This window comes from Amphiura filiformis, chromosome 18, assembly GCF_039555335.1.
Source record: "Amphiura filiformis chromosome 18, Afil_fr2py, whole genome shotgun sequence".
NCBI classification, from domain to species: Eukaryota; Metazoa; Echinodermata; class Ophiuroidea; order Amphilepidida; family Amphiuridae; genus Amphiura; species Amphiura filiformis.
The window spans coordinates 1,283,666-1,311,099 of NC_092645.1; the positions used below are offsets into that span (position 1 = coordinate 1,283,666).

The window sequence follows — 27,434 nt, forward strand, 5'->3', positions numbered from 1 at the left end:
GCGGTGTCAAAGCAAAATTACCTTACTCTAAAACCGTTGGGGTACGACAAAGTACCCCACCGTAAGTATGTTGTTTTTCAATGTATAACTGCTAACCGTATATTTTGAATGGGGCTGTCAGCCTTGTATTTTCGCCAGCCTCGAACGTTACTAGTCAGGTGACCTATACCGCCTGACACTACACGTATTATCTAATACCGCCCTCAATATTTTGAAATAAAAGTAACATAGCTTTCTGAGGTAAGCTTTCTAAATAAAAATTCCTTTAAAAAAGGAATGGGGCGCCCAATGTGAGCTGGACGGGATATGATGATCAAATACGAGAGAAATGCTTCATGGAAATGAAGCAACAAACTTTTAGCAACTTGCTTTTTGAACAAATCATGAAATTATAAAGGTCTAATTGGTAATTAATTATTATAACCACGAAATTTATAAAGAACCATGATAAAGAACCAAATTGGTTGAAACGAATTAGTCCCAAGCATTTTTTTTTTTACCGAAGCAATTCTTGTCATGTGAAATATTGCCATAGTTTGCATGCTTTTCCATGAATACACTTTTTTGCAACTTTAATAGTTTGACCCTTTCTTGACTCATAACAAATCCAAGTATTAAACACCAAGCTGAGAATTATTACACGGAAATTTATAAAGAATTATCGCGATATTTAGGCTATATTCAAAACATCCGTTTCCGAAATTAATTTAAATTGATGCAGGAAAATCATTTGTGCACCATCGACGGAAAATTAGAACGCTTAATAAATAAATACAGAAGGAGGGTACCAATGCGCACAGAAATCTTGATGTCTAGGGCGGAATAGAAGAATTTAGATCATTACTGATAACAAACAAATTGTGGTATGCTTGATACATGGTCTTTATAAATAAAATAGCATTATTCAGGTATATTTAGCACTAAACACAAGTGTGTTTTTGATATAAAGTAGGCTAGGTTAGTGCACCATGTACCAAACTGTGTAGAAAGTAGATTGAAGTATTCTGGATATTTACAGGGTTAGTAAACAAAAGTACAATAGGGCAAAGAACTTGATACTACGTTAGAACGATTGTTGTAAGTGTTTTGAAATACTACACTCAATAATAAAGTTAATCACCACTGGGTTTTTTTATTTTTTATTTATTTATTTATTTTTTTATGAGGTTGTTTACTATAAAATTAGATACACAATTTGTCCAGTAGGGGGCCGAGCAGCCAAAAGTGCTATATTTAACGATTTCGTAGGATATAATTATGTTTGAAATAGACAAATCATATATATCAAAATATTCAGAAATGTTCAGAGAATCTTTTCTGCTATGTTGTCAAATTTGCAACCCCTAGCTGATCGTTGAAAAAGATTCTCCAAACTCTTCTGAACATTTTGATTATGATTAGTCCATCATTAAAACCTCTGTCCATTTTTCATTGGCGCTGATCTCTATACAGCAATAAAGACATCAGATCTGAAACTGACTTTAACTTCTTTCAATTCCATATTAATTGGTTCAATTTAAAACAGACCTTCTAATCTCACACAACTCCACGTTCAACCTGGTTCTGTAACATAAAGATTGCTTCTTTTCCCTGCTGCACTTTTTTACTCACCCTGTAGTTGTCAACAATTATTATGATTAGTCGCATTGTAGAATAGTTTATTAAATTCTCTTTGTCGTAATTATGTGAGCCATTCTCCAGCAACTGAATTATTTTTGGTGACTGTAAAAACACTTTCTGATAGTTTATAAAAATTGTTCACACATTATTATGAGCTATACTGTCTTCTCATGAATTTTTATACAAAATGTCATGTGGCGAACCAAAATGTCAGAAAAAAATTATTATTTCAGAAATTTTAGACAAGGTGTCTAAATATTGTAAATTACATTTTGCATGATCACTCTTACTATAAAGTTAGTTTCGATGGGCAAGTCCTCGAAACTTCAGCGAAAATTTCAAAATTCAGTAATAGGTAGGCCTACGATAACATTTTTGTGCCTGATATCACACGCATGACTGACGAATTACCCACTCAATGACTTTTTAGTCCTGTTAGGTTATTTTCTGTACTTACCCATAATCCCCCTGGTTGATTCTTTGATTCAAATCTTCTCGAATCAAACAGGCTTTGTTATTGCATATGATTTCATGACCGCCAAAGAAATCGGGAAGACACGTGCTGCAGAATAAAACAAGTATAATTAAACAAAATAAAAATTCCTTTAAAAAAGGAATGGGGTGCCCAATTGGAGCTTTGATGTGATGTGTTGAAATCTGGGGCTCCCACTTTGGAGGTGACGCGTATGTTGGGCTGTTAAGACCCCCCTTTTCACCATCGCTGTGACTCAAAGACACCATTACCAGCACATGCCATGTCACGAAAAGACCCCATATTTTTCCTTTGGATCTGTCCAAAGACCTAGATCCTTATATTTCCATCCGATCGTCTATCTGATTTTGTTAATTCTTTTGAAATAACAAAGCCATTTAGAACTAGAAATTCAATTTTCGAGGCTTCTTTTGGCTCTCACTCAAAGGCCCCATTTAAAAAATCATATTCTCACCCAATGCCCCTCTAATATAATGCCGAAATTGTTTGTAATTTGCAAATATGATTATGTGATAGAATCAATCAATTTCACACATTTTGAATTCAAAGTTTAATTGAATTTTCAACTGTGACTGATAATAGCACTAACGTATCCCGGTAAGACGTAACAGAAGTAAAACTTACCATAACACGGAAAAACAGTGGCATGATCGACGGGAATTATAAATAAACATTAATTTTCACCAGGTTCGCCATCGCAAATAATAAAGGAGACAAGGAGAACAAGTGATCCCGCCTGGGAATCGAACCCAGGACCTCAGGTTTACGAGACCTATGCCTTAACCATGGCCACGGGAGCTTCATGATTAGGCTGGTTGAAATTCGAACCCATAAGCGGTCACTTAAACTTATCTCCTCCCCGCAAATAGCCCATAGTAGCTATGCGGCCGTAAAGCACTTAAGTTTAAGTGACCGCTTATGGGTTCGAATTTCAACCAGCCTAGTCATGAAGCTCCCGTGGCCAAGTGGTTAAGGCATAGGTCTTGTAAACCTGAGGTCCTGGGTTCGATTCCCAGGCGGGATCACTTGTTCTCCTTGTCTCCTTTATTATTTAAAACTTACCATGTTTGGCAATTAACTTTGGTTTGTTGTCCTTCAATGAGTTCTTGTCCGTTGAAGATGCAAATACCTTTTGTAAAAGCAAAATACAAGTGCATGTCAATTTAACATTTATATGTGTACTATAAAGCAATAATTATTATACGAGTGACATATCTGATGTTGTGTCAGTATGGTCAGAATCAGCAACTCGTGGTGCCTTAAAGGTCCATTCAGTTATTTGTTCGTAAAGATCATCAAAATTCAGATTTTTTGGTATTTTTGTCATTGTCATAGATGTGCTAACATAGCCTGCTAGTGGTTTAGCCGAAAGCCATGTATTTTACGAGCTAAGGCATTTACATGAATCTGTAATTTATACTAACAGTCTGACAGTAGGCCTATATATGTATTTGAACGGGGCTTCAACTTCGTTAATATTGCTGTTTTCTTCGTTTGTTGCTAAATGTTTCATTTCAAAAATACCGAAATATATCAATATTTGAATGACTTATCCTTCACTTTTAAGCAATTTATAAACAATTGAATATATGAATACAAAAGCCACCCAAGTCCATACTTTGGCCAAATTGAGTTAAGCATGGGAAAGTATTGCTATACATAGGCGTGTCATATGTTTGAAAGAACAACTCAAATTCATCCTCTGTGTCTATTGAGCATGTGAAAAATAGCATGTATGAAAGAATCAACCTAAGTCCATGATTTGAGTCTTGTAACACATTGATTGAAATCCAGTATGTATAAAAGTCCACTTGTAACATCTTCATTGCTGGAGAGTTTACTTTTGAAAAAAAAATGGGTTTAATCAAGGAAAGTGTGTGGTTTATATTACATGGCAGAATGCTTATCAACATTATACATAACTGTGTGCTTTATTTTGTATTATCTTACTAGTGGTAATATCATTCCAACATTATTATCTTTGTATATGATTAAAAAAAACCACCCAAGTCCAGAATTTAAAATGAACCCCACGAAGTCCCTGAAATGCTAATCGTCATACCTAATACAGTTTAACCCACCCATTTGCACGTACAACTTACCATAATTATTGACCAGGTAAATCTAACTGAAGGAATTAAAATGATACACAGGTTTTTTTCTCAAAATCACTTCCCATGGACTTGGGTGAGTTTTGGAATCATGTATTCAATTGTATTTTTTTACTCTTTCGCTGGGATCACTGAATGGGACTTTAATTGCGTGATTCAGCGAATCTGATTTAGGCTAATGAAAGTCAATTCCCAGTTTCCCGTTACATTATTTTTCATGACTGTGTAGGTGACCATTTCATTATTCATTATTCATTATTTTATACCATTTCATTATTGCATCTGTTACAGGTGTAAACCAATAACTACCCATGTATACATGTGATAAATCACAGTTTGTAGTTTACAGATGTAGTTTACAACAACACTAAGGTGATTGTACAACTATTATCAAAAGTTTCACAATATTTTTTACGGGATGAGATCAGAGCAGATCAAAAGCGCGGACAGAGAATTGAGTAGGTATTCATGATTAATTCATTATTAACCATATACTATGCTCCTACTGCAAAGAAAATCCCTGAAAATCAACAGAAAGAGATTTATGATATATTTAAAACCACAATTATTTATTTGTATGTTAAAGTTTGTTAGAAATCAACATTTTATTCAAAATAATGAAATATTTGGCCAGCAAATTGTTTTGAGCGGAGTAGGGTAACGGGAAACTGGGAATCGACTTTCATTAGCCTTATATAAAATCAGGGAATTTGTCATGTTAGAAATGTCAGATTTTGACACAAATACAAATGCAGCACAATTCTGCGCTGTTTTTCGCAGTTAAACAAAATATGAATGTAAAAAACTAATACCTATCAGAATTATGAATTATGAAGCAATTATCTTAAGCAACATACAATATTGCTTTCAACAACAGTAACTCATAAATTATTGTATTCATTTTGAAAGGAGCACATGAAAATAATTATTTTCTTCATCAATTAAGCTTTAAATTATGCATTTACTGTGTGATATTTGTTAGAGAATACTTTTTGCAGAACTCCACCCTACATGCTATATCTGTGTACCTCCGTGAGTAGCAGTTGGTTTTGCGATACGAGACCTGTATGTGCAATATAGTTTGGCAAGACAACATAACATTTATTGCAAGTATGAATAACTAAATTTGATTTTCCTGCCTTTACCATGTTTACGTGTCGCAGTATCCCTGTGTGGGAATATTTTTTCCTTGCGAAAGTAGAATAGTAATACCAATTTGATCCTTAAGATTCATGGAGATCTAACTTCCTTAAGGTACCTAAACTTGCTCTCAGAAGGCTTGCATTGATCACTGGTACCCGCTACTTCATTCTTTTTAAAATCCATACGCCCCTATCGAAAGCATGACCTTAATCTTCCGCACATGGAGTTTTAAATGGGGTTAACTGAATGGGTGACTCCATTCAAAATCTATACCCCCTCTGTGTGAGATTAAGCTCTGTGTTCCATGGGAGCCTGGTGTGTGGATTTCAATTGGTGCAGTCCATTTATACACCTCTTCCTCATAGGCTCACGCAAAGGAAAACATGTTTTGAAGTGAGTCTTGGCACAAAAAGAAACTCGTCAGTTATATTCATCTTTGCTGTTCAACAACCTGATAATTTTGGATTATTCTGAAATATAAATTTTGTTATTTGGACTCTGCTTTCTCATTTGACACCCTGTTCGTGAAAATCGAGCAAGGATTGACCAAGATATGCGCCTCTAAACCCTCAAACCCCAAAATCAAAAGTTGCAAAGTTAACGATTCAATTGTGCCGGCCTGTTACATCGTCATGATCGTGTGATTTATTGATTGGCACGTTGTGCTTGTGTGCAATACAACGATGCGTTCCCATTGAAAATTGTTGAAATTCCTACTTTCGATTTTGGGGTTTGAGGGTTTGGAGGCGCATATCTTGGTTAAATCTTGTTCGATTTTCGCAAACAGGGTGTCAAATGTCCAACTAACAAAATGTATATTTCAGAATAATCCACCATTATCATGTTGTTGATATTGAACAGCAAGGATGACTATTACTGACGAGTTTCTTTTTGTGTCTGTTGTATATTATATACCTTCCCTGAGACCTCCCCTCCACACTTTGAAACCAGAAAACAAGAAGAGAAATTTCATGCCAAAACACTAAAGGGATTTTTTTTTAAATTTCGTTCGTGAGTTTTTAGGATAAACATACGATTAACTCGTGCAGAGTATCATGTTCCAGAACATGTTAATCCAATTAAATATGTGCTACATGGAAAGGATGCATTAAATTATTAGAACATTAATGTGACACGTGGACGTACTTTCATAGATCTCATTCAATATCCACGCGGATATTACTTTGTCAAAAATAGAAGCTACTGAATGATGCTATTTTGTTTGAAAAAGGTAAATGTTAATCATGTTCGATTCCGTTTATTGAAACCATTTGCAGATCATTTGAACATTCGAAAATATTCATGTCAATCCGGGATGACAATCTGTCACGAGTTTGATAACGATGTATCACGCACTATTAAAACGTGTAATTTAATTAGGTTATCAACCGAAATGTATAGAGTATCTAAAACGGTATAGTCAGTATCATACGGACGTTGTTCAGAACAGAGAATGACAGATTACGAAACAAAGCCCGGAGAAAAAGGCTGACGAAACGAAAAAGTAAAAAATGAGATCAGAATCAGAATCAGAATCGAGTCGAGTCGAGTCGAGTCGAGTCGAGTCGAGACGAGTCGAGTCGAGTCGAGGAGAGGAGAGGAGAGTCGAGGAGAGGAGAGGAGAGGAGAGGAAATTTATACACATACCACGGGCGAAAAAGAGGCGGGATCGAGAAGTAAAGACAATGAGCTGAACTGACACACAGTAAGGCGCGGGAGTATGGTACAAAAGTAATAACGAAATGAGATCAAGTGATATGATTCGTGACAAACTTTAGAGAAGGAAACAAATGCTACACAGCTTACAGGATTTATTATATTTAAGATAATATCTTTTTGACTTTTATGACATGATTAATCTTTAATCATAAATGTAACCTATTTTCTTTTATGCAGTATGTTTTGTAATTATTCGCTTGTTTGTCGTTATTTCTTTCTTTCTCTCTTTTTTTCTTTTCTTTCTTTCTTTCATTCGTTCGTTCGTTCATTCATTCGTCCGTTCGTTCGTTCAGTCGTCGTTCTTTCTTTCTTTCTGTCTTTCTTTCTGTCCGTCTTTCTGTCTGTCTGTCTGTCTGTCTGTCTGTCTGTCTGTCTTTCTTTCTTTCTTTCTTTCTTTTTTTTTTTTCTTTCTTTCTTTCTTTCTTCCTTCCTTCCTCTCTTTCTTTCTGTCTGTCTTTCTTTATTTCTTTCTTTCGTTCTTTCTTTCTGTCTTTCTTTCTTTCTGTCTTTCTGTCTGTGTGTCTGTCTGTCGGGGTGTCTGTGTGTCTGTCTGTGTGTCTGTCTGTGTGTCTGTCTGTATGTCTGTCTTTCCTTCTTTCTTTCTTTCTTTCTTTTTGTCTGTCTTCCTTTCTTTCTTTCAGCCTGTCTGTATTTCTTTTTTCTGTCTGGGTGTCTTTCTGTCTGTCTTTCTGTCTGTCTTCCTTTCTTTCTCTCTTTTTTTATATTAACCTACCTTTCGGTGATATTGTTGGTTTCTTCAATTCCTGCCCCAAACAATAGTTGAAGAAGTCTGGACAACAGTCGCTCTGGGTTCTCTCACAAAATAGATCGCAGTAACACAAGGTGTCTCTGTAACGGACGTGACATGCGTCGTCCCTTCCTGGACAACAGCCGGTAGGGCGCTTAGAACAGTACTGCGCAAGAGATGACGGTGCCAAGATAGTGAGTAAAAGCACAAATTGTTGCAATATTTGATTCATTGTTGGTCCTGTGAGTTAAAACAAAGAAAAGCAAGACACATAATTTAATAATTAAGCATATTATGCTAATGTCCCGACATCAGGATTGTACGACAATGCTTTGCCAGACTCAGAAGTTCTTACAACTCCAGTAAATTCGTTCAAGATCCCATAGATGCACTTCGTTAGCTCAATCGGTAGCTAGAGCGTCAGACACAAGCTTGAGGTCCTTGGTTCGAATCCCAGTAAGTAGCAAGTATTAAATTAACCTAAGCAATTTGTATTCGTAATTTTTTTATAATAGATGTCCACGTTAATGAGACTCAATCGAAATACACTATACACTAACTAATATTTTTTTTTTCATGATTTTTGTCTCATTTGATTGACTTGCCAATGGTTGGCTCAACGTTGGCAAATGGTTGGCTAAAGGTAAAATTACCATCGTCATGCTAACGTTGGGCCGACGGACAAAATTGCGTTGGCACAACGTTCACCTACCAGCATAGTGCCAACATCCAGCAATATGATGTGCCAACGTTGGTCCAACTATGCTTTGCTATCTGGGCAAATTATCATTATTTTGGTGCTTGTATGAAAGCATCTTGAAAAGCAACGATTATACCTGTATCTTTGTATTATGAAAAATTGTAAAAACTAATTGAATATGCGCTCGCTATATTGGTAAGACGGTAACGTTAATTTAATTTCAAACTTTAAATTAAAGAGACAAAATCACAAAATCATATTTCAATTTGATTTCGGAATGTTAATCGTTGAGAAATATTACCACGTACAGATTGAGTGGGGTATTTAAGATCCTCATATAGGATTACAGCAAATTATTCTGTTATTCTCCCCACTCAATGCCTCCTTAGTATTTACACCTACTGACCGGCGGCGCACCCGCGACCTTACCTATATAATGCACTATTGAGTTTAATACTAACGTCACATTTTGTTTGCCGCCCTTTTTATATTATTATTTTCCTCAATATTATGATAACCTTTAACATTGATCCATTACAATCGAAAGTTAACGTGGCTCAAGGACGGATTTTAAAATTTGATTTGGAAAAGTTTTGACCGAGTTCATAAACTTTGTTAATTGGTTGGTATATTTTTTAAAGCAAATCATAATATAAACCCTCATCCACATTGCTGAACGATAGCGATTGGGTTTTAGCCAATGAGGTAGGGCGCTTTTTGTGGCGTAGGGAAAAACGCGCTAACTTATTGGACAGTTACCAATCGCTCGTCGCTTAGCGATGCAGTATAAATTCAGCTTAACTCTTATATATTAGGACGAGGATTATAACACGCGATGTAGGAATTTTATCAATGATTGGAAGTTTTCTGGAGACTCATAGGCCTAGTTATGGTAAGCAAACAGGTTTTTTTTTACATATTTAAATGTTTAAAGTCTTAATAACGACTAATTTTGTTTGAATATGTCTAATGTGAGATGGTGTATTGACTTAAGGCGTACTTCAGGAGCGTTTAAATAAGGATTAACACGATTATCAACGGATGATTCCAAAGAAAGTCATTCGTTGTCCGGTAAAGTGTTAGGGCGCCATCACATCACTTCTTCAGAATTCATGGGTTTTTTTGTCTCCTGTAGCCTAATATTCCGGTCAGGATTTCACTTTGGCCATATTAAAAAGTAAACTTCGTTGTTTGATTTAAGTGCAACTAATGTAAATTATACGACAATAGTATGTTTAAATCTCTACGTCATTTTGACGTCATTTTAAAACTTAAATATTGATTAATATCAACATTATCATAGGATATTAGAGGATCCCTACATTGTGTTACGTCACATCAATATAAAATTAGAATACCGATATAGCCTAAGCCTATATATAAATGGCATACAAGTGGCGATGAAAATGTGCCCCTTCTCGCCATGCAACGATCTGTACTTTAACTTATTTGTAGTCGAGACTGGAATTATGCATTGATCATGCTGATAGCAAACCGCAACACTATTTTTGTATTTTTGTCGAAACGTTATATTAACGATATTGAACTTGGTGATACCTTCACACACTGAATCGCTGTACATATTTGCTGCAAATTGGCGGTATCAAACGTACCGGTATTTTTAACATGTTAGCACGTCCAGTTTAGCCTTATATTAAAGATGAATATCTCCATGACAGACACTTTCTTCAAGATTGATCATGAAAATTAGTGATTACTGCTATTTTTAGTTTTGTCCCACTTTAGACGGAACTATAGTAAGCCTGCAATGTACGGTACAACGGTTCTCTATGTAGGATAAAGCCGCTGCATTGACAATGCGATCTTACAATACAATATTATTTTATATATATTCCACTCATTTTTTTCTAAATTTCTTATATAAATAAATAAATAAATAAATAAATAAATAAATAAATAAATAAATAAATAAATAAATAAATAAATAAATAAATAAATAAATAAATAAATAAATAAATAAACAAACAAATATCATCATGATCTTTGAAACAGTCATGTATCTTTATCCACTTAATACAAAAATCACATGTGCCTTTTGAATTTACCCTAAAAAGATATTATGTGTTATTATGCGGACGAGGGATTTCGTTATGGCTTTTTTTTATCCCACTGTTGTCTTGTTTTTCCCCTGTTTTAGCTGCCATTTTATCTAACCAGAAAAAAAAGATCTTAAAATGCGTTAGAATGTTACATTGGCCTATTTATGAGACAACTTCCTATCTAGCACCTTAAATACAGTTGCCTTAAATGTTGTGCAAACCTTAAATAGCATGTAACCGATCGAGCTTGTCACACACAACGTTTGAATTGTAATAAAAGGATTGCTTCTGTATGAAGGCGGCCTACAATGCTAGCCATAAATGTTGGGACGGTTTTGATATAGGGTTGTGTAAATAAGTCCCCCCCCCGGTCAATGTTGAATCCTACGTTTTTGCACGCGCGCCTAGTCATATCATACTAGTGGCACCCAACATTGATTGGTGGGGAAGGGGAAGGGGAGGATTGGGGTGTTAGGAAAATGTATAGGCTTGACACCAAAGAAACCCCCGTTTGTTTTCATCACGTTACAAATGACAGAAATAGGCCTCAATAAAGTGTACGTTTTTCAAAAGTGTCCCAACTCATTTTTATTCAGCATTGTACATGTTGTAGCTGCACTGCAGAATAAACGACCGGCACACTTTAAATCGAGCGGGTTGCTCTGTTTTGCTAATACGTGAAGACAAAAAAAAAACAGTTTCGAGTCGAATTCAGTAGCAGTTTGGTAGCAGGGTCCGAATTTTTGAAATCACAGTTTACACATCTATCAAAATACTGATAAATAACAAAGTTCGTCTTATTCCTATATCCCAATAACAACAGACTTACCTAAACACACAACAGTCGTATTATGTTCAGTAAAAAATCAGCGTCCTACACCGAGTCTCCAGCAAATCAAACTATCGGAACCTGAATACTTTCACCTAACTTTTATAAATGCGTCGTATTTACTTTTGACTTGTTTGTATTGGGAGGACGTAACTTTGAATTCATTCCTTCTGAGAATCGTGACGTCACAATTTTCAATGGTACATGATTTCCCCAGGCATTTTTCTGTGTTACTCGATACAAGTCAATGTGAAGTGGTTATGAGTCAGTTTAACTTTAAACAAGCTATGTATAAATGTCTTAAGGAAGATGGTGCAGAATTCGGATGTGTAATCGTCAACAAAATTAAGTTGCATAAGAAAATTAAGTAATTAAATAATACTGAGAAGTGTACGAATTTGGCAAAGTTCCGAGACGAAAGGAAGCTTTTCAAATAAGATATGGAAGTGAAATCTTCACTTTATATATATGCGCACAAATATATAGCCCTTTGTACATGTTTTACTTAAATAATATAACTACAGTGTGGGCCAAAAACAACTTTACCCAATTTCAGAGGGTGGTTGCTCAAATTATAGAAGAGCCATTCATGATAATGTTACATATTCTAAATGTATATCTTTCTAAGAGTATGTGATGAAGAAATGAAAGCAAAAGAAGCTAAATTAACAAAATGGTGCTACTTTTACGTCCGAGGGTCAAAAATCACTTTGTCCACACGTAATTCAATGGGATTTGTCCGATTGCTAAGAGTAAGGCATACATATGTGTTAGGCATACATGTAATTAGTAAACATGTTTGGCTTGTCTTTGAAAAGTGATGATTGTTTTATATGCATGATAGAAATACAATCGATTTTAATCCCCATTTACTTGTCATGTGCTCAAACTTCACTCCTGTCATTGACCAACAATTACCATAAAAATGACACAATTACAAAGGCTTCATCTGGCGCAAGTTTTGAATTTCAAATAGGTCTTCGTGCATTTTGAGACTGTGTGGCTTATTTCTAAATATGTTTGCAAGGTATCAAGATAAGGCAATTCACAACACAAGAGAGGACTTTTATGGCAGAGATATACTTAAGAACAGAAAGCTTTTTGGAAGTGCAGCGTCAATTTCGGATTCGTTTCCCAAACGTAAGAGTCCCGCCAAAAAATACCATAACTCTACACATGAACAACTTTCACAACCTCAGAAGTGTGATGAATAGATGCAAAGCACGGAGCGGACGTCCAAGAATGGACTGTTCAGCTGCAAATATTGCAGCGGTTCAAAGGTTCGATGCAACAATTTGCCGGCCGAACATACCACGAACGCAAAAAGTGCAAACTTTCTTGTAGGTAACATTTGACCAAAAAATGATAAAAATGTGGTCTGAGGTTACAATAAGTTGCTTTTGCGCATATTTAAAGAGAATTGTTTTTATATCTTTGCAGCATGAAAGCTGCATATCATGACGAAATATCGTAGCTTGACATTTAAATTGTTTATATTTGGTTTATTTGATTGTGTTATATAAATTGCTGAACAAATATGTGTGCGTATACTGAGTGGTTCTCATTCTCTATCGAACTCGCTATCGCAAGTGATGCGAAGCGACATCTACTAGGCCTTCGCGTGGACAAAGTTAATTTTGACCCTTTGATTTAAAACTAGCGTAACGTTTTTAGTTTAATACATTTTTGAATAGTTTTTTCACCAAATACTCTTAAGAAGATGTTCTTTACGAATATGTAAAAACAATTTGAAGCAGACTTTTTAATGTTGACATATGAAACTTTTTAGTTGGGTAAAGTTGTTTTTGGCCCACACTGTATAACAGGAAGTAAAATGACATGTAATATTTCCTTGCTTAAGTCGGTAAACTGGTAAACTGTCACAAATTTAATCCGCATAATTTATAACATATTTTTTGTTTGTTTACTTTTTACTTTAAAACGTTTAAATCAGGTTATCATAATTATATAGGCCTATCTATTGGTATTTCATGAGTGTAAAATGAAAACTTGCTGCAACATTTTCTACACATAATTAAGTAGTGGGGACAAAATATTTGGCAAAAAATGTTAGCGAAAAATAATTACAAAAACATTTTTACAACATTGTAACGATGTTGTTGTATAGAGTTTTTTTTCTTTCTTTCTTTCTTTCTTTCATTATTTCGTTCGTTCGTTCTTTCTTTCGCTCTTTCTTTCTTTCTTTCGTTCGTTCGTTCTTTCTTTCTTTCTTTCGTTTCGTTCGTTCTTTCTTTCAAGTCTTTCTTTCTTTCGTTTGTTATTTTATGATTATTTTTCTCCTGTGTAATGATTTTTTAAAGTAATTTAAAGAACAGAAACACTATAGTGTTCGAATAAAATAGATAAGTGGGAACTCCCGAACCAACTATTTCGCCTATTTATACGCTATTTGGACTGCATCATCAATGTCATATTCAATTATTGTGAAATATTGTCTTCAAATTAAATTCCACTGTGGACCACAAGAACCTCATCTCAATGGCATATTCCAATAACCTCAATTACATAATCATATTGCAAAATTTAACCTCAAGGTGCAGAGTATGAGGTTTTGTACCTACATTTTCAAAGGTCATTTAATGAATGATACACATGTATTGGGGTTAAAGATCTGTGCCCTGATAGATGAGCATGTATTGGATCCTAGTGTTCCAAGTGAAATCTTTTTGTATCGTCTAGTTCAAGTTGAAGTCAAGCAGTGAAGAAGTGGGACGGCTGGCTTAGGGCAGGGCCAAGGGACACCGGGTGGTGGGACGGTCGGTCAGACGGTTCATCCCCGACATTTTAATTTCCAGTCTATGAATATATCAGATATGAAGTGAGTTCGGATGTAACTCAACAATTCTGACCCTTTTCACAGCTACTGTGCTATTTTTCACTCTCACATTTAATTTGTGATTGTCCTATCGTCCCCTTTCTCGATATTTTGTTACCTTATAGGATATGATGAAGGTGAAATAAACTTGAACTTGAATTTGGTTTGCACCAATCGTCTGTCAATTGTTGCTTTTGGTTGTATTTTGACAATTTTGTTATTATTGAGACAAATCATGCATCATAAGATTTCATTAAACACACATATTTTAAGAAATTAAAAGGAGATAAGAAAAGGAACGGAGCAATACGTCGTACTAGTATGAAAATCCATTTGGAACCATTGTACGCGTTTAATACCACAAGGTGCTGCGGAAATCATCATTCAGGATTAGGAATGGTCGTTTTCAAAACGCGCCAGTTGCGAAGATCATCATCATGATTATCGATCATACATATAACGATATTTTTCAAAATAACAAACACTGTGATAGGTACAACTAAATTGTTTAAGGTTGGTATCTCACTACAAAACTCATTTTTTTGCAAAGATCTCCGCCCGGGATCTCCGCAAGATTAAGACGCTGCGACAAGGTGTAATGTCCCTAGTGGCTTACCGTAACCATGCAGAAGATGAACGTATCAGCGTCATATTCGATTAGCTTCACACCAAGGGCTACCAGTGTGTGGGTAATAACTGCTCCAAAGTTACGATATAGTTTAACGAAGAGTTTAACCGGGAGTTTAACCTACAATCAGCGACTGTCCAATTGCAAGAAAGAACCCCTGCATGAGACAAGTCAGTAAATGGATTCAGAGTTAAAATTTATTATTTAATTCAGTTTGTTTATTTTAACAATTCGATTTATTTCTACTAATGACGACAACTGCTTCAAGCATTTGACCAAGTTGACAAGAGGAATCTCAATTAATTCGAATCGGCCTGTACCGCGCCGTCACAACACGTTTTACCTGTTAAAATACCGAGGGAGAGCGTGGCGCAATGGTTAGGGTACTTGCCTTTAGTGCATGAGGTCCCGGGTTCGATTCCCGGCGGTGGCGATTTGCTGGGATATTGACTTGGAAAAAAAAGTCTGAAATTAATTGGCAACTTCTGTAGATTAAATTCAGACTTCCGCATGGTTCATTTAGAATTGGGTAAATGAATCATGAAGGTACTCCGTCCTTCGGAGGGGACGTTAAGCCGTCGGTCCCGTGTGCAGAGAATCATACCTGTACATGTATCTCGCAGCCAGTTTCGAAAAGAGTAGGGTGTTAACCCCTGACTGTTCCCAACTCGTCCCGGTGTTCAAATGGACCCCAATGGAAATAAGCTTTAATAGAGGCTTTCTTGGGTTATCCAGGGTTGTCAAAACCCGGACAAATCAAATCAGTACAGTGACATATCTTCTAACTAAATAATCAAAATAGAATTGTTTCTAAAACAATAATTTATTATCCTTTTCCTCACTCCATCTTCTTCAGGTCTCCTCTTCCTCTTCTCTCCTCCTGCATCTTCTCCATGTTCTCCTGGGCATATCGGAGTGTCCCCAATATTGCCGTATCATCATCATCCCCGGAAACTGAGAGTTCTCACTTAAATGTACGGGGATGCCTCAGTTCTGTTTGGAAAGGATCCGGTCTCAGTGATTTTGGTATATGGATGGGTGGGTTTTCAGCATTTGGGAGAAATGTGGTGTCATTTGGGTACTTTTATGACAATAATTGTAATTAATATATATAATGATGTAATTAGTATAATGATGGGCTGCAAAAACAGCAACAAAACAAATAGGTATAAAGAATGTCATCATCTGAAAGTCTGCGTGGCATATATCTCCGTACAAAAGTTCTGAAGACCCCCGTCATCATCATCAGTATCATCACCATCAGCAGCATCAGCTATATCTTACTCCTACACTATATCCCATTCTTAATTTTCTATCACGCTCATGTACTATTATTGCTTCTTTCAATATAACAGTCACTCTCCTTCTCAGCCTTTCCTAGTTCTATTTCTTTTATTCATTCTCTATATTTTTCGTCGTTTCCTTGGAGTCCGAGTCTCTCTTTTGTTCAAAATAGTGTGGTTTCTATACCTTTGAATGATTTGAATAACAGACAAGTCTTCCTTTGTGCACGTCCCACCTATAACTTTATTGAAAGTACAACTTTTATGACGAAGAGGAGTTGTAAAATGACGAACTTTGTTACTGTGCGGGCGTTTGTTACCTGATTAGTCAAATCACCTTTCCCTAGTGTGTATTGTCAGCCTAGTATAAGTAATACGACATATGCGTTTACTATTCATGTTATCATGGTTATGAACAAGTTACACCCATATTTTCTGTGATTGTATTTAAATTATGCATCAGTGGGCATTTTTCTGGGTTAACCATTGCCGACAAAGTATTCAAAGAAATTTCTAGAATATGTTTTTTTTTCTCAAGTTGGCCTATATTTAAAGTGTTCAACCGAAAGTTCTGTAGGGAATGGCCATAGGAGAATCGAAACTTCGAAAGTACCAAAGTAAGCCTATGGTTTTTGTTTTTTCTTATGATCATGTGATGGACCAATCACCCATTAAACAGGAACCTTATTCCTGTATCACATACATTGTTCGCAGTAAATTATCATTAGAGAATGAAAACCTTCTGATAATTACAAACACTCGCTGAGCAGCAAGACCTCCCCTCTAAGCTTTTAATCCGATAAGCTGATTATATATTTGTTTGCATGAATTGGAAGACATTCTTTGATGTATTACTGAGCTCAATCATCTGAAATTACTGGAGCGTAAACCACCCAGGCTGGTGGCTCAGCATAGTATTTTATTAACAGAAGGTTTTCTCCAAATTCGTTTCCTAATGTGGACATGGAGGATGAGCAGCGCGCATACGGTACACCTTTGTTGCTAGGTGTGTTTTCAGGGCCGCCGAGAACCATTAAGGGTCCAGGGGTATAATGAATAGGCTCCATTTTGCCGAATAAAATTGTTAATCATTGTCGAACCACGGTCTATATATGGTCGAACCTATTGTTTCTTTTGTCAGGGCTCTCGAGATTCTACAAAGTGGGGGAAGGCAATTTATTTTTGTCGAATTGTTCTATATAGTTTCAGAATTGCTATTACCTTTTCATGTTTGATTTTCTTGCGGGTCTCAAAAGTTCCCTTTTCCTTTGCTTTTGCGCCCCACCCCTATCACTGGTACAGTTTGTATCGAAATAATGACCATTGCCTAAAGGACAGCATGCACATGATGAGTAACGTACTCGTTTGTTAAAAAAATTGCAGGCCATCAACTATTGGCCCCCATGGAACACCGTACCATCGAGCATAATTTTAAACGCGCATAAGTCTGCATACTAAAAAATGAAAATAGTGGGAGTTAGCTGCCTTCCCAGCAAACACAAAACGTTTTCGACATCATTCGCAAAAGGTTATAAAAGGTTGTCAGAAAACGTTTAAATGTCGGGTTATATAAAGGGTAGGCCTATATTAAGAGTATAAAACGTTTTCATAACCTTAAAAAACATTTTTTGATAATCTACTGCTCAGCAAACAAAATGTTTTACAGAAAACGTTTAAATGTCGGGTTATATAAAGGGTATAAAACGTTTTAATAACATTCCAAAAACATTCTTGAAAACTTGATACAAAACATTCTAAACAGAATGTTATTTTGGGGTTGAAAAAATATTTTGCGAAAAAAGATAAAAAAAAATATTTTCAATAACGTTTTAAAAACGTTTTCATGACCATTTTATAACCCGACATTTAAATGTTATTAAAAGGTTTTGAAAAAAAAATTTTGAGAACATTTCTGTGTTTGCTGGGTTCAAATATTTTAACATAATGTTATTTAAGTATTGACACAATATTTGACAAAAATGTTTGCAAAAATAGTTTACAATAACATTTTTTGAAAACATTTAAAAATATTGTTGTAGTGTGTTTTCATACAAAATGTTTTAAAACGTTATCATGACCTTTATATAACCCGACATTTTAATGTCATTAAAACGTTTTTACCTAAACCAAAAGCCAAAATATAACTTATTTAAAACGTTTTTAAAACGTTTTTGTGTTTGCTGGGATTGTTACTTTGATGAGTAAAATAATGAATTATTATACTGTAATGATTTCCATTAATTGAAGCTTAGTTACACTCTTAATACGAAACAAATAGTAATAATTACTCAATGTTGAGTAAACTGGGAACATAGCAACAAAATGAGTCAAAAGAAACTCAATATTGATTAAATATTTACCCAATCAATTTGAGTACAATTTAATCAAAATGAGTTCCATTGACTAATTTATTGATTGCTCTATTCCTTTTTTTGCTCAACATATAGGTACCGGTAATTTGTATACTAGAGTGCACGCAGAGCTGTCAATTTCTTGATATATAGAGTTCAATGTACATCACTGTTCAGGAACCTTCCTCAAGTTGAAAATCTTTTCATTCAAAATAGTTCACAGGAACTGATAGGTTTCAACCGACACGATAGAAGTAGTAATATCAAGAAATTACAGATAATTGAATTTGTAACACGTGCGTATATATACTATTGCTATCATCCTACGTTTTATATCTGTGCACTATTATGCTTTGTTGCTAGAAATATTACAGCCCCGGGGGGGGGCACTCCAACTTTGGAGGTGACGCGTATGTAGGGCTGTTAAGACCCCCTTTTTCAGCATCGCTATCACCCAAAGACCCCATATTTTTTTATGAACACATGCTCTGTCACCCGAAGACCCCATATTTTTCCATTTGATCTGTCACCCAAAGACCCTTACAAGTTCAATTTGAACAGCAACTTTCATTTATCACTGATTTTGTTACTTATTTTGAAAAAACAATGAAATTTGAAGCCATTTAGAACTAAAATTCGATTTTCGAGGTTTTTGCGGCGCTGTTTCGGCTCTCACCCAAAGATTCCATTTGAAAAAAGGTCATGTTCTCACCCAATGACCCCATATTTTTTACATTTTGCTCTCACCGAATGCCAAAACCATGCTCTCACCCAATGACCCCATATTTTCTACGTTTTGCTCTCACCGAATGCCCCTTAGTGCGAAAGTGCCAGCCCTACACCTATATCCATTTCATATTGAAGTGCCCCCCCGGATTACAGCGAAGGAAAGTTGTTTTTGTTTTCTTTGGGCTACCTGACTACGTAAAGACATCAACACTCAAATCAAGTCAACGTTGTGTTTTGGCGTGTCTGTTCAATCAGATCAAATACCTATTACAAACCGAACAATATGTGGGAAGATGACATCTTGGAAGAGTCTTTAAATCAACAAACAGACAGCACTATTTTGTATTTTGTTCCAAGAACATGAAATAAGCCTAAAAGTGAACGGAAGAACTAATGAAACGAACTCTCTTAATGTAAAAGAGTGAAAATTCACTCTAAAAGTGACTCTAGGGACCAGTCCTTGTAGAGTGAAAATCACTCGATAAAGAGTGAAAATATTTCACTCTCAAAAGAGTGATTTCTCACTCTTAAAAAGACTGGAAACCACTCTCAAAAGAGTGGAAATGAAATGACTCTCACGACAAAAAAGTGGCAATTCACTCTTAATTGCTTTTAGAGTGACTGATATTACTCATCATTGTCTTCACACGCGCATTTTTTCGAACATCATCTGAAATTGACTCTGACAATTATATTTTTTACTCAGTGTATATATTTGATTTTTGGCGTTTTTACTCTAATCATTTTGTATTATAATTATATTCTCCTGCTTGTTTGATTTGTAATGTTTACAATGTTATTTGATTTTTGTAATTTTACAGGCCTATTATTGCTTTGATGCATAATACTTTTCATTTTGTTTGATTTATGCTCTCGTGAATCTTGCTGTTGTGCATCCTAGCAAAGTATATCATTGTTTTTGCATTTTGCACAGTTCGTTACTTGGTCTTCGCGCTCGTGTTTTCCATTTCCTGTGCACACTGCATTTTCGGTGTTAATTAGTATCATTTTCTTTTTGCTTTGCATTACATCATTTCCCCATAATTGCTTTGGTGCTTTTGATGTATGCCCACTTGTTTCTTTTTGTTTTGCTCACGTGATTGTTTTGTAGTGGGCCTACATTATTAGCTGTTTTAGTTTTTTGCTTTTCTTGTGCTTATTATTATGTTTGACCGATGGTATTTGCTTATTATTATGTTAGACCGATGGTATTTGCTTATTATTATATTAGACCGATGGTAATTGCATTGTTGTTATTGTTTTGCTCTTGCTCGTTCACCTCTTCCTTTGCAATTCTCATCACGGTTTTTGTCTAATAGTATATATTTTGTTGGTAAATTTTGCTTCAATTTTTTTCCTTTTGCTTTCTGCACAGTTAATTTTGTGGCCTTTGCTCTCGTGTTTCCGTTTCCTGTGCAGATTGCATTTTAGGTGTTAGTTTAAGTTTCTTTTTGCGCAGTTATATATTTTTATTCATTCATATTGTTTGTTGCTCTTGGTGTACGCCCGCTCAGTTTTGATTGTTTTTTTCTCTCGTGAATTTGTTGTGGCGGGCCTACATCATTTGCTTTTTGCTGTTAGCCAGTTGGTTAGTGCAATGTGTTTCTGCATCTGCTGCTCATTAATCATTCCTTCATTGCATTACCCATCTTGGTGTTATTGTATTTTTCTTTTATCTTATATTATCTCGTGATTATCTTGTTTTTCATATTATTTTGTTTTTATGATAATGTTATCTGTACTTTTATTGATGTTTATATTTTATCTGTACTATTATATTTTGTTTTTATATTGTTCAGCGCTTTGTGATCTTGTTTGATGTAAATGCGCTTTATAAAAATAAAGTATTATTATTATTATTATTGAGTGAAAACTAATCAATCTTTTTAGAGTGACTGATATTACTCTCTTGTCACTCGAATAGGAGCCAATTATACTCGAATGGAGTGGAAATCAGTTCACTCTTGACAGGGAGTGAACATTTTACTCTTTTACATTAGAGAGATGGCACACGATTACCAAGAACAATGATTTTTTGATTTAGAGAAAATGTTTAGACATGTTAGAGAGTGATGAATGCTCACCAGAGAAGATGCAGGAAACTTGAGTAATACTATACGATTGATAGAATTACACAAATATACATGCACTTCTTTGAGTTAAAACTTCGAAATGATTAGTTTGTTAACTTCTCAGAAAGGCGGAATAAAGCTTAGCCTTGCATTAAACTAGCCTCCCACGTGATTATACTGATTGTGATGAAAGTTCCTTTACCATGTTTACATTCTTTCATTTGTGGCGAGTCAGAGCAATGTCATCTCTTACACCATATATTTTCTGTTTGTTATTTTTTCATCATCATTGGGCTATTCCAAAAGTAGGTGCACACCCCTATAGAGAAGTAAATTTTCAATCAAAGAAATGTCCGGATTTCCAAGTCTGCTTTCTGAAAACGACTGGAATTCCAGTTGCCAATGTTACTGGAAAAAGCTTGGAAATCCAATCAAATGAAGGATATCTGATTTTGAACTATTGTTCTGTCGGATTTCTTTGCCTTTGAGCACTTTCAAAGTCTGGATTTCCAACAGTCACGACTGGACAAAAAGTCCGGATATCCGAGCTCCTCTATAGGGGTGTGCATCTATTTTCTGAATAGCCCATTATAGTGCACTTTATAGGTTTAGAAAAGAGAAAGATACGAAAACACCATTATTTTAGCTTTTAATCTTGACTTTTGCGCCAGAAAACAGGCGCCATGTGGAAATGTGATAATCATTTTCACGACTTGCTCAAAACGTAGTGCAAATATCACAATTTACAGCAAATTTCTTCAATTTAAAGGACATTGCATGGGATAAAATGAATATAATATTGATATCATGAGAATGATAAAGAAACTCGTAAGATTACGAGTCTCCATTGATAAATAAAACTATAGTTGCGTCGTCTGCTTGTACTCTTTGTAAACAAAACCATCTGTCGTCTGCTACGTTGAGGGTCAAGCGTGGGCCTTTGGAAGGCCAAGGGCATGATGGTCTTCTTCTTTATCAAGGAGACTTAACAAGGAATGTCGATTATAGCTATCATCATTAATAGATAACAATAACGAACAGTGCTCATCATCATGATTATGATGCCTTTGAGTTTATGCGGGACTGTAATGTACTTTGGAATTGGATGGACAAAAATAAATATTTTACTCTACCTTCTCTGCTAATTATTATATCTCCTTATTTGACACAGAAATGTTTGCTGTTCTGCTATGAGTGAATTATAGAACAACTAGGGGGCCTACATTCCGAAAGAAATCTTTCAAGCTTTATATTTTTTTAAACTCATATCGTTTTAGTTTATAACATTCGGCTGAAGCCTTATTGCAAAGCCCAATAGCCCAACATGACGGGCAGGGATATGGGAAGATGCCCGATTTTATAGCAGGAGGAAAACTGGAGCACTAGCTCGGAGAAAACTATCCTAGAAGGAGTGGAATCTACTTAGCGTTAAAGGCATGGAGCTATTATAAGATGGAGAGGAAATAGATTACGTAACGCATTGAAACCTTGTGCCGATTTGAAATCTGACAAGCTATTCATCGAAAGGTACCTTTTGTTTGGGACAAAGGGCTTCCACCATTAAATCGGTAAGCTGACCCGACAGTGTATTAACGCTTTACCTAGCAGGCTACTGTCAATAAGTGATCAAATGCAAGTCGCGTGAAAGCGCTTAATGGAATGAAAAGTACCTATTGTTATACATAAACCCAAGGGTGTGATTGAGTAGCCGTAAGCACAAAAGACACACATTAGCCGCTAATGCATAGTTCGTTGTCACCCCACTGACATTAGGTGCTTCATTTAAATAAATTGAATGCGCCTGCTGAATGATTACACATCATGGCTGCCATGTCTATAATGGTATTAAATAGCTACGTCCCGGGAGCTACGTATACATGTAACATATAATAAGTATACCGGTATAGGCCTATATAAAAGTTGTTTTACAAATTGAGATTTTATTTTATTTTAAGAAGGAGAATGTCATAATCAGTGGCGTACTGAAGGGGGCAGCTCTTCTGTGAGAGGTATTCGGAGGGATGAGGTTGAAGGAGGGATATGAAGAATGAGAGGGACTGGAGGAAGAGAGAAAGAGGAAGAAATAAAGAGAAATAAATAAATAGACGTAAATAAATAGAAAGGTAAGGAAATGAGAGGGGGGACAAAACGTAAGAGGGGATGGAGAAGGGAAGGGAGTTAAGAAGAGGAGTGATACTTTAGCAAGTACAGAGAAAGGAAAAGAAATGAATGACAAATAAATGTAGGCCTTATAATAATTATTATAGAAACTAAACACAGCCCCCCCGCCCGCCCACACACACACACACCGGCCTAACACTAACAGCACTATAGGCAGCCATTCGATGATGCATGATGCAGTCATGTCTACAGTAGAATTCATCTCGACCTTTGCAGGACTTAACCCCATTAAAAGCTATCAAACCAAGATAACACTCATTGAAACAGCTCAACTGATTAAATCGGATCTTCTCTGGTTGTGCACAAGTGACTGTTTTCATGTGCGATATCGCAATAAAGCTTGTATTCATAGCTTCAGTTGGGTAACCGATTATAAAGGAAACGAAAGGAAACAATGTTATGTGTGGCTTTGTTCACGAAATCAGACAATGCCGTGCTTTTTGTAAACCAGCATTCTTGAAAATGAGCAACATAATGATTTTTGACTTAACACGGTTTAGAAATAATTTCTTCATATTTTTGGTGTTATCTGTCGTTTACATGTCCTTCCTAAAACACAAAAGTACGACCCTCTCCAAACACCTAAATTAGCTAAAAATTTAGGACATGTTACAAAACTATATTTTCTAGAACTTTAGAAGAGTACTTTTAATATTGGCCGGTTATTTTTCACACAGCGACGTTAACTAGTCATATCCCCATACTGTTAACGTAGGGCTATTTGTAAAGGTCACGCGTCAATGGGAAAGAGCACTGTGTGTTGTGTATAGGAAAACGGACAGTAACTGCAGTATGGCCAATGCCTTTATGCGTTACGTATTTAAAACGCCCAGTCAGATGTATTTTACACTTGCCAAGCACAAGTCACCCAATTTCGAAAATTGGACGTTGAATGTACACTCTCATGAATATTGATTGGCAACATTTTCCAATATGTCAGCGCTCAAATCGGACACAATAGAACAATAGACCATTCAGTGCGTTGGTTAAAGGGATCTCTTTACAAAGCCATATTTTAACACAGATTAGCATAAAATAAAATCTGACCTAATCATCGCCAGTCCGAACATGACGTTCCTTAAAGGACAGGTCTATTGCAAAAACAAGTTTATGCGTATTTCTCCTGAAAAAAAGATACTATTACTATTAAAAATCCAATACCTCGATAAGTGTGAGTTTCATTCTGGCAAAATAACTATACTATTTTTATTTTATTTTTCGACATAAACGATCTTTTCTATTTATCTGTTTAAACAATCATTTCATGTTATACAGATTGTACTGTTATTAAACAGCTGATATCTAATGTTGTTTCTAAGTGCATCAGATGTGTACGTTTGGATGTATCTGCGCATGCTCTTCATAAGGCGACAAAAAAAAATACATCGTGTGTTTGCAACAGAAAAAAAATCAGTCCAAATCAATCTTCGTCGGCCAAAAATGTCTTTTTTAATTGCAAGAACATATATTATTGTTGGAATTATATTTCGGACACTTGATATAATAACAAACCTTTTATTCCACCCACCTATCTCTCTACATTACAATTTATATCTAACATAATAACAGTAACTGATATTTCAAATAAGATATTTAAGAAATTCACCAAACCTCTATATCTCACTGTGCACGCACCAGGAAAGCTTGAATTTAATAAGTCAAGCCGATTTGTATTACAAACAGCGCTATTATCTTAACCATCTTAACCGTATGATTTAACCAGTATCGGTCGTTTTAAAGAATATTTTGAAATTATTTGCTAAAGTTTGCAATGGGTTGTTCCATTTAAAACCCATATTTCCCCTGTATAAGTTTTAAGTACACTCATAGAAATGACTTGTTCGCCTTGTTGGCGCAATTCAAAAGGAGTAAGTTTGGACAACTCAAAAATAGTGTAAAAGTTGCCAAAACAAAATTCATTTTAGTTATCCGAACTTAAAAAATGCTGAAAAAGCTCAAAAAGTTCCGTCAACTAATCAACTTTGTTGGCATTACTTTGCGTCAACTTTTAAGTAATGCCAACTTCTGAATTCAAGTTCAGGGAACTTAGAAAAGTAAACAAGGTTCAAAGAACCAATTAGTTGAGTTATTGTAACTCAACATGTAAGTTGATGTAACTCGTTCATATTAAGTTACTGGTACTTATTGTTTTGAGTTATTCCAATTTAGTACGTTGTTACTTAATTCACGTAATTGGATCATTTTTTTCACAATTAGCAGTATTCAAATATTTATTTTTGTAATCAGTGCAAAATTCTGTATACTATAGCACACCTCTAGAAAATCATGCTAACCTAGCTTTACAAAGCCATATCTTAACACAGATTAGCATAAAATAAAATCTGACCTAATCCGCCCGCATCGCCAGTCCGAAAATGACGTTCCTTAAAGGACAGGTCTATTGCAAAAACAAGTTTATGCGTATTTCTCCTGAAAAAAAGATATATTACTATTAAAAATCCAATACCTCGATAAGCATGATAAGTGTGAGTTTCATCATTCTGGCAAAATAACTACTATTTTATTTTCGACATAAACGATCTTTTCTATTTATCTGTTTAAACAATCATTTCATGTTATACAGATGGTACTTTTATTAAACAGCTGATATCTAATGTTGTTTCTAAGAGCATCAGATGTTTACGTTTGGATGTATCTGCGCATGCTCTTCATAAGGCGACAAAACAAATACATCGTGTGTTTGCAACAGAAAAAAAATCAGTCCAAATCAATCTTCGTCGGCCAAAAATGTCTTTTTTAATTGCAAGAACATATATTATTGTTGGAATTATATTTCGGACACTTGATATAATAACAAACCTTTTATTCCACCCACCTATCTCTCTACATTACAATTTATATCTAACATAATAACAGTAACTGATATTTCAAATAAGATATTTAAGAAATTCACCAAACCTCTACGCTCGTATATCTCACTGTGCACGCACACCAGGAAAGCTTGAATTTAATAAGTCAAGCCGATTTGTATTACAAACAGCGCTATTATCTTAACCATCTTAACCGTATGATTTAACCAGTATCGGTCGTTTTAAAGAATATTTTGAAATCATTTGCTAAAGTTTGCAATGGGTTATTCCATTTAAAACGCATATTTCCCTGTATAAGTTTTAAGTACACTCATAGAAATGACTTGTTCGCCTTGTTGGCGCAATTCAAAAGGAGTAAGTTTGGACAACTCAAAAATAGTGTAAAAGTTGCCAAAACAAAATTCATTTTAGTTATCCGAACTTAAAAATGCTGAAAAAGCTCAAAAGTTCCGTCAACTAATCAACTTTGTTGGCATTACTTTGCGTCAACTTTTAAGTAATGCCAACTTCTGAATTCAAGTTCAGGGAACTTAGAAAAGTAAACAAGGTTCAAAGAACCAATTAGTTGAGTTATTGTAACTCAACATGTAAGTTGATGTAACTCGTTCATATTAAGTTACTGGTACTTATTGTTTTGAGTTATTCCAATTTAGTACGTTGTTACTTAATTCACGTAATTGGATCATTTTTTTTATTTTTTTCAGTATTCAAATATTTATTTTTGTAATCAGTGCAAAATTCTGTATACTATAGCACACCTCTAGAAAATCATGCTAACCTAGCTTTACAAAGCCATATTTTAACACAGATTAGCATAAAATAAAATCTGACCTAATCCGCCCGCATCGCCAGTCCGAAAATGACGTTCCTTAAAGGACAGGTCTATTGCAAAAACAAGTTTATGCGTATTTCTCCTGAAAAAAAGATACTATTACTATTAAAAATCCAATACCTCGATAAGCATGATAAGTGTGAGTTTCATCATTCTGGCAAAATAACTACTATTTTTTTTTTTTCATAAACGATCTTTTCTATTTATCTGTTTAAACAATCATTTCATGTTATACAGATGGTACTTTTATTAAACAGCTGATATCTAA

General features: G+C 35.2%; 1 protein-coding gene and 1 non-coding gene across 2 annotated transcripts in view; one reads left to right on the forward strand and one right to left on the reverse strand.

Moving 5' to 3' along the window:
* Nucleotides 1-27,434, reverse strand: part of LOC140139735 (uncharacterized peptidase C1-like protein F26E4.3) — an 86,187-nt gene that overhangs the window by 12,668 nt on the left and 46,085 nt on the right. Inside the window, exons 2-4 of the mRNA XM_072161440.1 lie at nucleotides 7,820-8,074; nucleotides 3,176-3,242; nucleotides 2,078-2,182 (exon numbers count right to left, since the gene is read on the reverse strand). Of these exons, the coding sequence (XP_072017541.1) occupies nucleotides 2,078-2,182; nucleotides 3,176-3,242; nucleotides 7,820-8,066 (419 nt within the window). The 5' untranslated portion in view covers nucleotides 8,067-8,074. The remainder of the gene's footprint in view (nucleotides 1-2,077; nucleotides 2,183-3,175; nucleotides 3,243-7,819; nucleotides 8,075-27,434) is intronic.
* On the forward strand, nucleotides 3,065-3,138 carry Trnat-ugu (transfer RNA threonine (anticodon UGU)). Its single transcript has one exon. It is a non-coding gene; the product is annotated as a tRNA-Thr (tRNA).